Source organism: Salvelinus alpinus, chromosome 28 (assembly GCF_045679555.1).
Source record: "Salvelinus alpinus chromosome 28, SLU_Salpinus.1, whole genome shotgun sequence".
Classification (NCBI taxonomy): domain Eukaryota; kingdom Metazoa; phylum Chordata; class Actinopteri; order Salmoniformes; family Salmonidae; genus Salvelinus; species Salvelinus alpinus.
This window is the reverse complement of record NC_092113.1, coordinates 33,125,219-33,140,919: the sequence shown is the minus strand read 5'-3', so window position 1 is coordinate 33,140,919 and position 15,701 is coordinate 33,125,219. Positions and strand designations below refer to the sequence as shown.

The 15,701-nt window shown below is 41.5% G+C and overlaps 1 protein-coding gene across 5 annotated transcripts in view; it reads left to right on the top strand.

Annotated features, from left to right (window-relative positions):
- The first annotated feature begins 269 nt into the window (after window positions 1-269).
- The window catches only part of LOC139558003 (formin-like protein 3), a 90,100-nt gene continuing 74,668 nt past the window's right edge, over window positions 270-15,701 (top strand). For 3 of the 5 annotated variants that reach the window (XM_071373375.1, XM_071373374.1, XM_071373372.1), the window contains exon 1: window positions 271-888. In XM_071373375.1, coding sequence (XP_071229476.1) covers window positions 772-888 — 117 coding nt within the window. In that variant the 5' untranslated portion in view covers window positions 271-771. Of the gene's footprint in view, window positions 889-15,701 lie in introns of all 5 variants that reach the window. The other 2 variants (XM_071373373.1, XM_071373370.1) reach the window with 2 other exon arrangements.

Sequence of the window (15,701 nt, the reverse complement as noted above, 5' to 3'; positions counted from 1 at the left end):
CGTTAATGTCAAGCGATAAATACATTGTGTATGTGATGTATGCATATTGTTGGCGCTGTAGTCATGATTAATGAACATTCATTGTCTAACCACCAGGTGGCAATAAAGTGCTGATACCAAATCTACCCATATGTAGCAGGGCCTTTCTCAACTGTAACAGATGTGAGTGAGTAGCAGAGAGAGAGAGAACGTGATTGAAAAGCCAACGGATCAATAGAGAGGGCTTTCCTTTGAAGACAGAGGCGGGGCAATGGCAGACACTCTGCCTTCTGAGTGGAAGCAACATCGAAGAGTCTTCCAGTCAGGATCACACAACGATAATGAATGGAAAGGCATCGTAGCCAAGAAAATTCAGCTCAGCAACTAAGTAGCCTTGCTTTAGGTTGGATTATTATTGAAAGAAGAATTCACAGAAAGAAATGGAAATGGATTGGCCGGGTAAATCGGAGACCATTCTTTGGAACAGAAAACAATTGTATCCTCATTGTTACTGTTGAGATTAGGTTCCGTTTAGAGTAAATGACATATTAGTGTTCTTTACAAATGCAAAAGTAGCAGTTATTTTTAATTGAGACAGAATGAAACTGGTGTGGTGTAAACTTTTGATTTAAACTGAAACGTTTGAAACAGAAGCGGCTGTGATTTGGAATAACGCACTGGTGCATTTTGGAGGAACAGAGGGCACTTTCCACTTTTGGAAAAACTCTGGAATAACGTTGTAAGAAGGAACTTAATTTATTTTACTTAAAGGATACATTACTTATTTTAACCATGGGGAATATTGAGAGTGTGGATGGACAGTCGGACAATATGAAGCATCATATAATGCCGTTGAAAGTGCCCATTCCTGACCAGTCGGAGTTGGAGGAGAGATTTGCTTTAGTTTTGGTAAGTGACTGTTGCCTCAGATAAATGTTTGAATTGAAATGGCTTCTGGGTTTGGTTTCCTGTGTTCCAGACTGTCACAGAGGGGCCATATCAAACTTCAAAAGCGCACAATTAACATAAGAAAACATGAGGCTACCTACTGATCTGTCATGCTGACGTGATACAGTGTAGACCATTTATCATGAGTCCAGAACATATTACCTACCATATGGTAGGCTTTAAGAGGATGTGTGACTTTTTCCTTTAAATTAGTGGCCTAAAGTTTATTTTGATTAGGTGAAACAGCTCACACAAGCAACACTTATTTTTTTAATTAAGATATTCCTTTTATCATATGGATCAGTTGTTTGGGTACCCCCAAACAGGTTTCTAACATCAGTAGCACAGGGAAAACAAGAAAATACAATTTATCTAACACAAATGGTTAATCAAGACAATACATATTTCTCAGCCTAGTGCACTGTGGTCTACAGTAAGACAGTGGATCTGTTTATATAGTCTCGTGTGTCCTTGTGGAAAGAAATATGTCATCATAATAGTGAGCAAAACTAAACTATCCCACTTTTCCTTTATTCCGCTGTAATGATATAGTTGCTGATACCGGTATTCTAAATTGGCAGATCCATTCTGTCCCATCTGCTTTCTGTTTCTCCCCCTCTCGCTCCTGCGGTTCTTTTGTTTCCAAAAAGTCAGCTCGAGGCGTTGGGCTAATTTACTGAAGTCTAGGGCCTTGTGCAAGAATTGGCTCGTTTTCAGAGTAACATTTCACTTTTATTATCAAACCTTTAATGACACGTATATGGCCCAAATTATCGTTATGGAATTCCCTTTTTTTAATTTAAAATTTATGCACAGTCGCTTTCAGATTATTCGCTGACAGATTCCAACAACAACATTTTCTGAATTCCCCTAAAACTCCCACACCCGTGAGATCGTAAAAGAGAACCACCCCATCTCCTCTATTGCTCTGCTCACCATCTTCGCATGGTTCACCATCCATCTTCGCATGGCTCACCAGCTTGGCATGGCTCACCAGCTTGGCATGGCCCATCTTGCAGGCTTGAGTTGTGCTGGGGTTTTGTGATGCTGTGTAGCCTACACAATCAAAACACACTTTACCCATTCAGCGACACAGTTTAAGTGTCAAATGTGTCTGTCATCCTAAATCAAGAGACTAAGAACATGATGCACTATTATGAACCCTAGAAAATAAGTTGCTGGACTTTGTTTTTATTGGAATGGAATACCTTGGATTCCAGAAAATAGTGGACATCCGGTGATGGATAGTATAGCACAATAATCCCTGTAATGTAAATTATGAAATAGAGGGCTATATGCCTTCATTATGGTTTATAATATATTTATAATGACTTTAACACACTTTAATCATAATAAGATTTGTTATTGTGACAAACTCTCACCACCATTGGAATACTTTTCTACATAGCTGTGTCAATAGCAGAGCTATGTGCAGTGGTTATGCAAATTGTATTTTTTATATTTTTTATATTTTTATTTCACCTTTATTTAACCAGGTAGGCAAGTTGAGAACAAGTTCTCTTTTACAATTGCAACCTTGCAACCTTGGCCAAGATAAAGCAAAGCAGTTCGACACATACAACAACACAGAGTTACGCATGGAGTAAAACAAACATACAGTCAATAATACAGTAGAAAAATAAGTCTATATACAATGTGAGCAAATGAGGTGAGATAAGGGAGGTGAAGGCAAAAAAAAGGACATGGTGGCGAAGTAAATACAATATAGCAAGTAAAACACTGGAATGGTTGATTTGCAGTGGAAGAATGTGCAAAGTAGAGATAGAAATAATGGGGTGCAAAGGAGAAAAATAAATAAATACAGTAGGGGGAGAGGTAGTTGTTTGGGCTAAATTATAGATGGGCTATGTACAGGTGCAGTAATCTGTGAGCTGCTCTGACAGCTGGTGCTTAAAGCTAGTGAGGGAGATAAGTGTTTCCAGTTTTAGAGAGTTTGGAGTTCATTCCAGTCATTGGCAGCAGAGAACTGGAAGGAGAGGCGGCCAAAGGAAGAATTTGTTTTGGGGGTGACCAGAGAGATATACCTGCTGGAGCGCGTGCTACAGGTGGGTGCTGCTATGGTGACCAGCGAGCTGAGATAAGGGGGGACTTTACCTAGCAGGGTCTTGTAGATGACCTGGAGCCAGTGGGTTTGGCGACGAGTATGAAGCGAGGGCCAGCCAACGAGAGCGTACAGGTCGCAGTGGTGGGTAGTATATGGGGCTTTGGTGACAAAACGGATGGCACTGTGATAGACTGCATCCAATTTATTGAGTAGGCTATTGGAGGCTATTTTGTAAATGACATCGCTGAAGTCGAGGATCAGTAGGATGGTCAGTTTTACAAGGGTATGTTTGGCAGCATGAGAGAAGGATGCTTTGTTGCGAAATAGGAAGTAAATTCTAGATTTAATTTTGGATTGGAGATGTTTGATGTGAGTCTGGAAGGAGAGTTTACAGTCTAACCAGACACCTAGGTATTTGTAGTTGTCCACATATTCTAAGTCAGAACCGTCCAGAGTAGTGATGTTGGACGGGCGGGCGGGCAGGTGCAGGCAGCGATCGGTTGAAGAGCATGCATTTAGTTTTACTTGTATTTAAGAGCAATTGGAGGCCACAGAAGGAGAGTTGTATGGCATTGAAGGTCGTCTGGAGGGTTGTTAACACGGTGTCCAAAGAAGGGCCAGAAGTATACAGAATGGTGTCGTCTGCGTAGAGGTGGATCAGAGACTCACCAGCAGCAAGAGAGACATCACTGATGTATACAGAGAAGAGAGTCGGTCCAATAATTGAACCCTGTGGCACCCCCATAGAGACTGCCAGAGGCCCGGACAACAGGCCTTCCGATTTGACACACTGAACTCTATCAGAGAAGTAGTTGGTGAACCAGGCGAGGCAATCATTTGAGAAACCAAGGCTATCGAGTCTGCCGATGAGGATGTGGTGATTGACAGAGTCGAAAGCCTTGGCCAGGTAAATGAATACGGCTGCACAGTATTGTTTCTTATCGATGGCGGTTAGGATATTGTTTAGGACCTTGAGCGTGGCAGAGATGCAGCAATGACCAGCTCTGAAACCAGATTGCATAGCGGAGAAGGTATGGTGAGATTCGAAATGGTCGGTAATCTGTTTGTTGACTTGGCTTTCGAAGACCTTAGAAAGGCAGGGTAGGATAGATATAGGTCTGTAGCAGTTTGGGTCAAGAGTGTTCCCCCCCTTTGAAGAGGGGGATGACCGCAGCTGCTTTCCAATCTTTGGGAATCTCAGACAACGCGAAAGAGAGGTTGAACAGGCTAGTAATAGGGGTTGCAACAATTTCGGCAGATCATTTTAGAAAGAAAGGGTCCAGATTGTCTAGCCCGGCTGATTTGTAGGGGTCCAGATTTTGCAGCTCTTTCAGAACATCAGCTGACTGGATTTGGGAGAAGGAGAAATGGGGAAGGCTTGGGCGAGTTGCTGTGGGGGGTGCAGTGCTGTTGACCGGGGTAGGGGTAGCCAGGTGGAAAGCATGGCCAGTCGTACCAGCCTTATCTTATTCTTACATTTGAAAGCAAAGTTCCTTATCATTATTTCAAAACAAACTGTCCTCAAACCACTAATTTAAGAATCCAAACAAAAGAATACTAATTCTCTTCATTCCACCATGAATCAAAGCATTGTTTCTGAGCCAATATGAATTTTGCTGACCATGTCAGTAAGTCCTGTTAAACCTCTACAAATGTGTTTTCGCACAAGTGTTTGTCCAGTGTTTCCCACTTATATGATCAACCTCTCCACATCACACCACACCCAGCCTGAGTTTAGCATCTGTGTGTGGACTTTACAGTAAAAATTTTGGCATGTCCCAGAAACACTGCAGTTGGTATCTTCTTGGTATGATGCTCTACTCTACTCTACCAGGATACTCTTACAGCTAATTACTGAACCAATCAACATCTCTCCTGAGAATGCCTGTCTCTTTTATATACTGTACTATGTAACTGTATCATTCCACCTATAGGGACATGACTGTCTCTTCAAGACTCTCTGTTACACTATATTAGAGGTCGACCGATTAATCGGAATGGCCGATTAATTAGGGCCAATTTCAAGTTTTCATAACAATCGGTATTTTTGGACACCGATTTGGAAGATTACATTTTTTTAAATTATTTAAATATTTTTTTTACACCTTTATTTAACTAGACAAGTCAGTTAAGAACACATTCTTATTTTCAATGACGGCCTAGGAACGGTGGGTTAACTGCCTTGTTCAGGGGCAGAATGACAGATTTTTACCTTGTCAGCTCGGGGATTCAATCTTGCAACCTTACAGTTAACTAGTCCAACGCTCGAACCACCTGCTTTGAATTGCACTCCACGAGGAGCCTGCCTGTTACGCGAATGCAGTAAGAAGCCAAGGTAAGTTGCTAGCTAGCATTAAACTTATCTTATAAAAAACAATCAATCAATCATAATCACTAGTTAACTACACATGGTTGATGATATTACTAGTTTATCTAGCGTGTCCTGCGTTGCATATAATCGATGCGGTGCGCATTCGCGAAAAAGGACTGTCGTTGCTGCAATGTGTACCTAACCATAAACATCAATGCCTTTCTTAAAATCAATACCCAAGTATATATTTTTAAACCTGCATATTTAGTTAATATTGCCTGCTAACATGAATTTCTTTAAACTAAGGAAATGGTGTCACTTATCTTGCAACAGAGTCAGGGTATATGCAGCAGTTTGGGCCGCCTGGCTCGTTGCGAACTGTGTGAAGACTATTTCTTCCTAACAAAGATAGCCAACTTCGCCAAACGGGGGATGATTTAACAAAAGCGCATTTGCGAAAAAAGCACAATCGTTGCACGACTGTACCTAACCATAAACATCAATGCCTTTCTTAAAATCAATACACAGAAGTATATATTTTTAAACCTGCATATTTAGCTAAAAGAAATCCAGGTTAGCAGGCAATATTAACCAGGTGAAATTGTGTCACTTCTCTTGCGGTCATTGCACGCAGAGTCAGGGTATATGCAACAGTTTGGGCCGCCTGGCTCGTTGCGAACTAATTTGCCAGAATATTACGTAATTATGACATAACATTGAAGGTTGTGCAATGTAACAGGAATATTTAGACTTATGGATGCCACCCGTTAGATAAAATACAGAACGGTTCCGTATTTCACTGAAAGAATAAACGTTTTGTTTTCAAGATGATAGTTTACGGATTCGACCATATCAATGACCTAAGGCTCGTATTTCTGTGTGTTATTATATTATAATTAAGTCTATGATTTGATAGAGCAGTCTGACTGAGCGATGGTAGGCACCAGCAGGCTCGTAAGCATTCATTCAAACAGCACTTTCGTGCGTTTTGCCAGCAGCTCTTTGCAATGCTCCAAGTATTGAGCTGTTTATAACTTCAAGCCTATCAACTCCCGAGATTAGGCTGGTGTAACCGAAGTGAAATGGCTAGCTAGTTAGCGGGGTGCGAGCTAATAGCGTTTCAAACGTCACTCGCTCTGAGACTTGGAGTAGTTGTTCCCCTTGCTCTGCATGAGTAACGCTGCTTCGAGGGTGGCTGTTGTCGATGTGTTCCTGGTTCGAGCCCAGGTAGGGGCGAGGAGAGGGATGGAAGCTATACTGTTACACTGGCAATACTAAAGTGCCTATAAGAACATCCAATAGTCAAAGGTATATGAAATACAAATCGTATAGAGAGAAATAGCCCTATAATTCCTATAATAACTACAACCTAAAACTTCTTACCTGGGAATATTGAAGACTCATGTTAAAAGGAACCACCAGCTTTCATATGTTCTCATGTTCTGAGCAAGGAACTTAAACGTTAGCTTTCTTACATGGCACATATTGCACTTTTACTTTCTTCTCCAACACGTTGTTTTTGCATTATTTAAACAGAATTGATATGTTTCATTATTTATTTGAGGCGAAACTGATTTTATTGATGTATTATATTAAGTTAAAATAAGTGTTCATTCACTATTGTTGTAATTGTCATTATTACAAATAAAAAAATAAAAAAATCGGCCGATTAATCGGTATCTGCCTTTTTTGGTCCTCCAATAATCGGTATCGGTATCGGTGTTGAAAAATCATAATCGGTCGACCTCTACACTATATACAGCGCATTCAGAAAGTATTCAGACCCCTTGACCTTTTCCACATTTTGTTATGTTACAGCCTTATTCTAAAATTGCTTAAGTCGTTTTCCCCCATAATCAATCTACACACAATACCCCATAATGACAAAGCAAACACATGTTTTTATACAGTACCAGTCAAAAGTTTAGACACACCTAATCATTCAGGTTTTTTTCTTTATTTTTACTATTTTCTACATTGTAGAATAATAGTGGAGACATCACAACAATGAAATAACACATATGGAATCATGTAGTAACTAAAAAAGTGTTAAACAAATCAAAATGTATTTTATATTTGAGATTCTTCAAAGTAGCGACCCTTTGCCTTGATGGCAGCTTTAGTAGTCTTATGGCTTGGGGGTAGAAGCTGTTCAGGTTCCTGTTGGTTCCAGATTTGCCTTCCGTTGGTACCGCTTGCTGTGCGGTAGCAGAGACTACAGTCTATGGCTTGAGTGTCTGGAGTCTTTGACAATTTTTAGAGCCTTTCTCTAACACTGCCTGGTATAGAGGTCCAGCGATGTACTGGGCCGTACACACTGCCCTCTGTAGTGCCTTGCGGTCAGATGCCAAGCAGTTGCCGTACCAAGGTGTGATGCAGCCAGTCAAGATGCTCTCAGGTGCAGCTGCAGATCTTTTTGAGGATCTGAAGACCCATGCCAAATCTTTTTAGCCTCCTGAAGGGGAAGAAGCATTGCTGTGCCCTCTTCATGACTGTGTTGGTTTGTGTCGACCATGATAGATCCTTAGTGATGTGAACAAGCTCTCGACCCGCTCCACTACAGCCCTGTCGATGTGAATGGGGGCGTGTTCGGCCCTTCGTTTCCTGTAGTCCACTATCAGCTCCTTTGTCTTGCTGACGTTAAAGGAGAGGTTGTTGTCCTGGCACCACATTGCCAGGTCTCTGACCTCCTCCCTGTAGGCTGTGTCATTGTTGTTGGTGATCAGGCCTACCACCGTCGTCTATACAAATATCCCACTTTTAATTACTTTTCCCTGCTTTTCTATGTTATCCCGATCGCATCCCTGCACTTGTTGACTGCTGTGCTAACGTCTCAGATCCCAGCTATTATGACAAACTATTATATCAAATACCCAAATATTTCACATCATCACCCCACATAGAGAACTGCCTGCAGGAGCCGGTGGGTGGTAATCAAAGGCCAAGCTCAGCTAGAAGCTGTCCTCACTTAGACATGGCTGGTGGTGGTCATGCAGAAACGGTTAGAAGCAGTTACTTTTAGACATATTTTCCAGAGGGCAAAGCACTGCGGCAGGGGGTATGTTATGTATCAACAGTACTGTGTCCTCTCATGGCCTTTGGTTAGAAACTTGAGATCTTAAAGGGAAATTCCATGGTAACAGAATTGTGCTTTGACTCAGTTTCTTTCACATTAAAATGTATGCCAAACAAAAGCCATTGATTTCAAAGTTTAACAAACCATACAACTCTATGCACAAGGACTATCTTTAACAATTTCCACCGGACATTTTACAAAAAGTAATTTAGTAGGAGAATTGTGCAGGTGCAAACAGTGGTAACAGAATTACAGTAAAATCTACCACATTCTCCAAAAACGCTGTTAAATATCTACTCCGAATTAAGATTAAAATATCTAATATTTTTTTTATTGTTGAACTACAATAAGTGAAGTGGATTTACACCCGGTAACGGATTTACGTTTCGAGAATTACATCATGGGTCCCTGATCTGTACTACATAGAAATACATCATTATAGATATGAATTTCCATTTCCTCATGTTTCACAAGTTTGGACATCACAGAGCAGCACAGCAGAGCAGAGTAGAATAGAGTGCAGTAGAGCACAGTACAGTGAAGTAGAGTGTAGTTCAATACAGTAGAGTACAGTACAGTGAAGTAGAGTGTAGTTCAATACAGTAGAGTACAGTACAATATACTGGACTGTACTCTACTTTTCTTTACTCTATTGTAATTTACTGTACTGTATTGCATTCTACTGTATTGTATTGTACAGTACTCTACTCACTGTACTGTACTCAGTACTGTATTGTATTGTACTCTACTCACTGTACTGTACTCAGTACTGTATTGTGTTGTACTCTACTCACTGTACTGTACTCAGTACTGTATTGCACTGTACTCTACTCACTGTACTGTACTCAGTACTGTATTGTGTTGTACTCTACTCACTGTACTGTATTGCACTGTACTCTACTCACTGTACTGTACTCAGTACTGTATTGCACTGTACTCTACTCACTGTACTGTAGCCAGTATTGTACTGTATTGTACTGTACTCTACTCTGCTCTACTCGCTGTATTGTAATGTGTCATCCAAACTTGTGAAACATACGTCTATGACAGTTTGTCACAAGAGACTAAGTGATATGTAACAGGTTGAATTGGATAACTCATGGACAAATACACCAATAATAGATAGATAATAATAAACTATCTACAACTGTCGTAACTTGAAGGGTAGCTTTTCATCCTCCCTGTCATCACCACAAGACACTTCCTTGATTTTGTGTCTCGTTGCGAGACTGAACAACATGTTTTTAGTGGTGTTATGGTTACAGTGGTCTGTGCTGGCTGCTACCTCTGTTCAGGAGGTAAAGAGACTTCAAAGCTCCAGGTTGTCAGGAAGAGAGGGAGACTCGCACACACACACACGCACGGACACGCACGCACGCACATACAAACACACCATCTTGAAGTTGGAGGTAGTCAGGAAGAGAGGAAGAGAGGGTCATGGCTTGGCTAGCTGGCCGTGATTAGAGGTCAGGTCAGGTCACACTGGGGGTTTCCTTCCCAGAGGGAATGGAACTGTACTCTAAAAACTATCTCAGGGACTCTACATTGTTGTCTCACTCTGTTTGCTACAATAGATGAGGGAAAACATTTATTGTCGTCATAAGATGGGGGAAACGTTTCTATTGGTCATAAGATGAGGGAAAACGTTTCTATTGGTCATAAGATGAGGGAAAACGTTTCTATTGGTCATAAGATGGGGGAAAACGTTTCTATTGGTCATAAGATGGGGGAAAACGTTTATATTGGTCATAAGATGGGGGAAAACATTTCTATTGGTCATAAGATGAGGGAAAACGTTTCTATTGGTCATAAGATGGGGGAAAACGTTTCTATTGGTCATAAGATGGGGGAAAACGTTTATATTGGTCATAAGATGGGGGAAAACGTTTATATTGGTCATAAGATGAGGGAAAACATTTATTGTCGACATAAGATGAGGGAAAACGTTTATATTGGTCATAAGATGAGGGAAAACATTTATTGTCGACATAAGATGAGGGAAAACGTTTATATTGGACATAAGATGAGGGAAAACGTTTCTATTGGTCATAAGATGGGGGAAAACGTTTCTATTGGTCATAAGATGGGGGAAAACGTTTCTATTGGTCATAAGATGGGGGAAAACGTTTCTATTGGTCATAAGATGAGGGAAAACATTTATTGTCGTCATAAGATGGGGGAAAACGTTTATATTGGACATAAGATGAGGTAAAACGTTTCTATTGGTCATAAGATGGGGGAAAACGTTTCTATTGGTCATAAGATGGGGGAAAACGTTTCTATTGGTCATAAGATGGGGGAAAACGTTTCTATTGGTCATAAGATGGGGGAAAACGTTTCTATTGGTCATAAGATGAGGGAAAACATTTATTGTCGTCATAAGATGGGGGAAAACGTTTATATTGGTCATAAGATGGGGGAAAACGGTTATATTGGTCATAAGATGATGGAAAACATTTATTGTCGTCATAAGATGAGGGAAAACATTTATATTGGTCATAAGATGGGGGAAAACGTTTCTATTGGTCATAAGATGGGGGAAAACGTTTCTATTGGACATAAGATGGGGGAAAACGTTTCTATTGGTCATAAGATGGGGGAAAACGTTTCTATTGGACATAAGATGGGGGAAAACGTTTCTATTGGTCATAAGATGGGGGAAAACGTTTCTATTGGACATAAGGTGGGGGAAAACGTTTCTATTGGTCATAAGATGGGGGAAAACGTTTCTATTGGACATAAGGTGGGGGAAAACGTTTCTATTGGTCATAAGGTGGGGGAAAACGTTTCTGTTGGACATAAGATGGGGAAACGTTTCTATTGGTCATAAGATGGGGGGAAAACGTTTCTATTGGTCATAAGATGGGGGAAAACGTTTCTATTGGACATAAGATGGGGAAACGTTTATATTGGTCATAAGATGGGGGAAAACGTTTCTATTGGACATAAGATGGGGAAACGTTTCTATTGGTCATAAGATGAGGGAAAACATTTATATTGGTCATAAGGTGGGGGAAAACGTTTCTATTGGTCATAAGGTGGGGGAAAACATTTATATTGGTCATAAGATGGGGGAAACGTTTCTATTGGACATAAGGTGGGGGAAAACGTTTCTATTGGTCATAAGATGGGGGAAAACGTTTCTATTGGTCATAAGATGAGGGAAAACATTTATTGTCGACATAAGATGAGGGAAAACGTTTATATTGGACATAAGATGAGGGAAAACGTTTCTATTGGTCATAAGATGGGGGAAAACGTTTCTATTGGTCATAAGATGGGGGAAAACGTTTCTATTGGTCATAAGATGGGGGAAAACGTTTCTATTGGTCATAAGATGAGGGAAAACATTTATTGTCGTCATAAGATGGGGGAAAACGTTTATATTGGTCATAAGATGGGGGAAAACGGTTATATTGGTCATAAGATGATGGAAAACATTTATTGTCGTCATAAGATGAGGGAAAACATTTATATTGGTCATAAGATGGGGGAAAACGTTTCTATTGGTCATAAGATGGGGGAAAACGTTTCTATTGGACATAAGATGGGGGAAAACGTTTCTATTGGTCATAAGATGGGGGAAAACGTTTCTATTGGACATAAGATGGGGGAAAACGTTTCTATTGGTCATAAGGTGGGGGAAAACGTTTCTATTGGACATAAGATGGGGAAACGTTTCTATTGGTCATAAGATGGGGGGAAAACGTTTCTATTGGTCATAAGATGGGGGAAAACGTTTCTATTGGACATAAGATGGGGAAACGTTTATATTGGTCATAAGATGGGGGAAAACGTTTCTATTGGACATAAGATGGGGAAACGTTTCTATTGGTCATAAGATGAGGGAAAACATTTATATTGGTCATAAGGTGGGGGAAAACGTTTCTATTGGTCATAAGGTGGGGGAAAATGTTTATATTGGTCATAAGATGGGGGAAACGTTTCTATTGGACATAAGGTGGGGGAAAACGTTTCTATTGGTCATAAGATGGGGGAAAACGTTTCTATTGGTCATAAGATGGGGGAAAACGGTTATATTGGTCATAAGATGATGGAAAACATTTATTGTCGTCATAAGATGAGGGAAAACATTTATATTGGTCATAAGATGGGGGAAAACGTTTCTATTGGTCATAAGATGGGGGAAAACGTTTCTATTGGACATAAGATGGGGGAAAACGTTTCTATTGGTCATAAGATGGGGGAAAACGTTTCTATTGGACATAAGATGGGGGAAAACGTTTCTATTGGTCATAAGGTGGGGGAAAACGTTTCTATTGGACATAAGATGGGGAAACGTTTCTATTGGTCATAAGATGGGGGGAAAACGTTTCTATTGGTCATAAGATGGGGGAAAACGTTTCTATTGGACATAAGATGGGGAAACGTTTATATTGGTCATAAGATGGGGGAAAACGTTTCTATTGGACATAAGATGGGGAAACGTTTCTATTGGTCATAAGATGAGGGAAAACATTTCTATTGGTCATATTTTCATTGAATAAAAAATTGTCTCAATTTTGTTACAAGAAGAATGGTAGAATTTGGTAGAAGGAAATAAACAAATCAGCATAAGAGCTATTTCATAACTGTATTCCATAAATGGTATTTCATAACTGTTTTCCATAAATTTTATTTTCTCATCACATTCTTCCATCTTCTCCCAGTGTGTTTCCGGTGTGTACGGATGTGCTTACAATAGCACTGTGTGTGTGTGTGTGTGTGTGTGTTAGTATGTGTCTCTGTGTGTGTGTGTGTACTAAGGATGAGCGTATGTGTCTGTATCTGGTGGGGCAGCCTCCTACTCCCAGGCAGAGACAGGCAGCTCCCAGACATCGCTTGGCCTTTGGAATGGCAGCAGCACATAATGATGTAATGAGGGCAGGCTGTGCCAGTGCAGTAGTATCTATCCATCCACGGGCTAACGACTTTAGCAGAATCACTCATCTGTGGATGGGAGAGGAATTGAAGGAAGTTCTGAGTGGAGAGGATGGGGGGAGGGGGAAGGAGGAGGATGGGGTGGGATGAGACCCCTGGGTTAAATTAGACTACTTTATGCGTTCGGATAATAAAATGGTTGGGTCAAGTCTAACCAGGAGCATGTGTTAAAGGCATCTCCTCTTTTCTCTCTTCTCTCTTGTTCAGTCTCTCTCTCTCTCTCTCTCTCTCTCTCTCTCTCTCTCTCTCTCTCTCTCTCTCTCTCTCTCTCTCTCTCTCTCTCTCTCAGTCCTAGCTCTGTTTATCCTCTGTGGCTGGAAACAGCTGTCTGCCTAGCATTTGTTCTCCCTCTTTTTACAGGGGTTTCGACTGTGAAGCATATGGTAAGCTTTATTAGCTAACCTTCTCCATATGACTTTCTCCTTGGTGGTGGTGCTGTTTTCAAAGGTGTGTATGGCTGGGCTGGAGCAGGGGCTGGGACCTTGGATTTCTGGGATGGCCAGATCCTCTTTCAAAGTGCCACTACACCACTGCTCTGTGTGTTTGTGTGTGTGTGTAACGTTTGTCTCTGTGTGTGTGCCCCCGCACCACTCCCCTCCACCGCTGGATTCCTGTGGTCAAGTCTGGGCTGGGGCCACAGGACAACTCAGCCAGGCTCAGCTAGGCTCACAGAGAGAGCAGAGGGAAAATTCCTTTTGAACTAGCTGCCTGGCACTGTGCTGTCTACTGCTGCCCTGTACTGACAATACCAACGGGCGAGAACAGCTCACACACATCTTTCAAAGAGACTGGGATTATTTTATCTACTTAATTGCATTGGTTGGAGTCCATCCTAACAGATTTGTCAGAGACTTTGTCCCAAATGGCACTCCATTGGGCTCTGGTCATAAGTAGGACCCTACTGTATATAGGGAACAGGGTGCCATTTGTGACACAACCAGAGTGTTGCAGAGAGTTGCACCATACTCCGAGGTTTGATTATGGTACAGGCAAGTCCTTCTGGTTTGCATGAGCTCATGGATATTGTTGTGGAATGAGTTGGAGGAAGGAAAGGAGGGTTAGTGAACCATAGTGAATCATAGTCAAGTGAACCATAGTGGATCATAATCAAGTGAACCATAGTGAAGTGAACCATAGTGAATAGTTGGTCAGGAGGGTGTGTGTGTGTGTGTGTGTGTGTGTGTGTGTGTGTGTGTGTGTGTGTGTGTGTGTGTGTGTGTGTGTGTGTGTGTGTGTGTGTTTGATAGATGCCACTCAGTTGAAACTAAAGGATTCAAGCTGTGTGCAGCGTGGGACATTAAATTGGGACATTATGGGACATTAAATTTAAATACTTTTCCTTTGTTTGGGGGAAGCTGCATTTTACACTCTTAGAAAAAAATGGTTCCAAAAGGAATCTTCAGCTGTCCCCATAGGAGAACCCTTTTTGGTTCCAGGTAGAACCCTTTTTGGTTTCAGGTAGAACCCTTTTGGGTTCCATGTAGAACCCTCCCTCAGGCTATAGCTAGTCCCTATTATGGGCTAGTCTTTATGGGCCTGGGCCTAAAGGATTTTAGTGCTTTTCTTAGCAGAGCAGTTATTTAGAAAAGCCCAGGTCAAGTTGAAGAGCATGACTGAACAGATACAGCATGTCTCTACACACGTGGAACGTCAATGACTCTGTGACCCACCTGACTGAAAAGGAATCTTCCATTCCATTCTTCAGTTCCGTTCTTTTAAGGCAGACATTCAACTGACCACCTTGAAAGTATTGTTGAAGAGTACTCACGACTTCAACTTCAATGGTCTTGTCTGGAGGCTTGACTCAAACATTGTTCTCTCCACTGAACTTTGGGATATGAAGTTGACTGAGTCTATGGAATGGGTATACATAGTGTGTTGTACAATAAGACATTTTGTATGGCCTTTAATGTTGTTCACATAGCAAAGTGTTGTTTATGTATGAGGGAGTGTGCAGAACTATATTTATATATTTATGCATGTGTTAGTGGGCTGCATGCTTCTCCCTCTAGTTCAACTACAGTGAGCCCCTAGACTCCCCTCTAGTTCAACTGCAGTGAGCCCCTAGCCTCTCCTCTAGTTCAACTGCAGTGAGCCCCTAGCCTCTCCTCTAGTTCAACTACAGTGAGCCCCTAGCCTCTCCTCTAGTTCAACTGCAGTGAGCCCCTAGCCTCTCCTCTAGTTCAACTGCAGTGAGCCCCTAGACTCCCCTCTAGTTCAACTGCAGTGAGCCCCTAGCCTCTCCTCTAGTTCAACTGCAGTGAGCCCCTAGCCTCTCCTCTAGTTCAACTACAGTGAGCCCCTAGCCTCTCCTCTAGTTCAACTGCAGTGAGCCCCTAGCCTCTCCTCTAGTTCAACTGCAGTGAGCCCCTAGCCTCTCC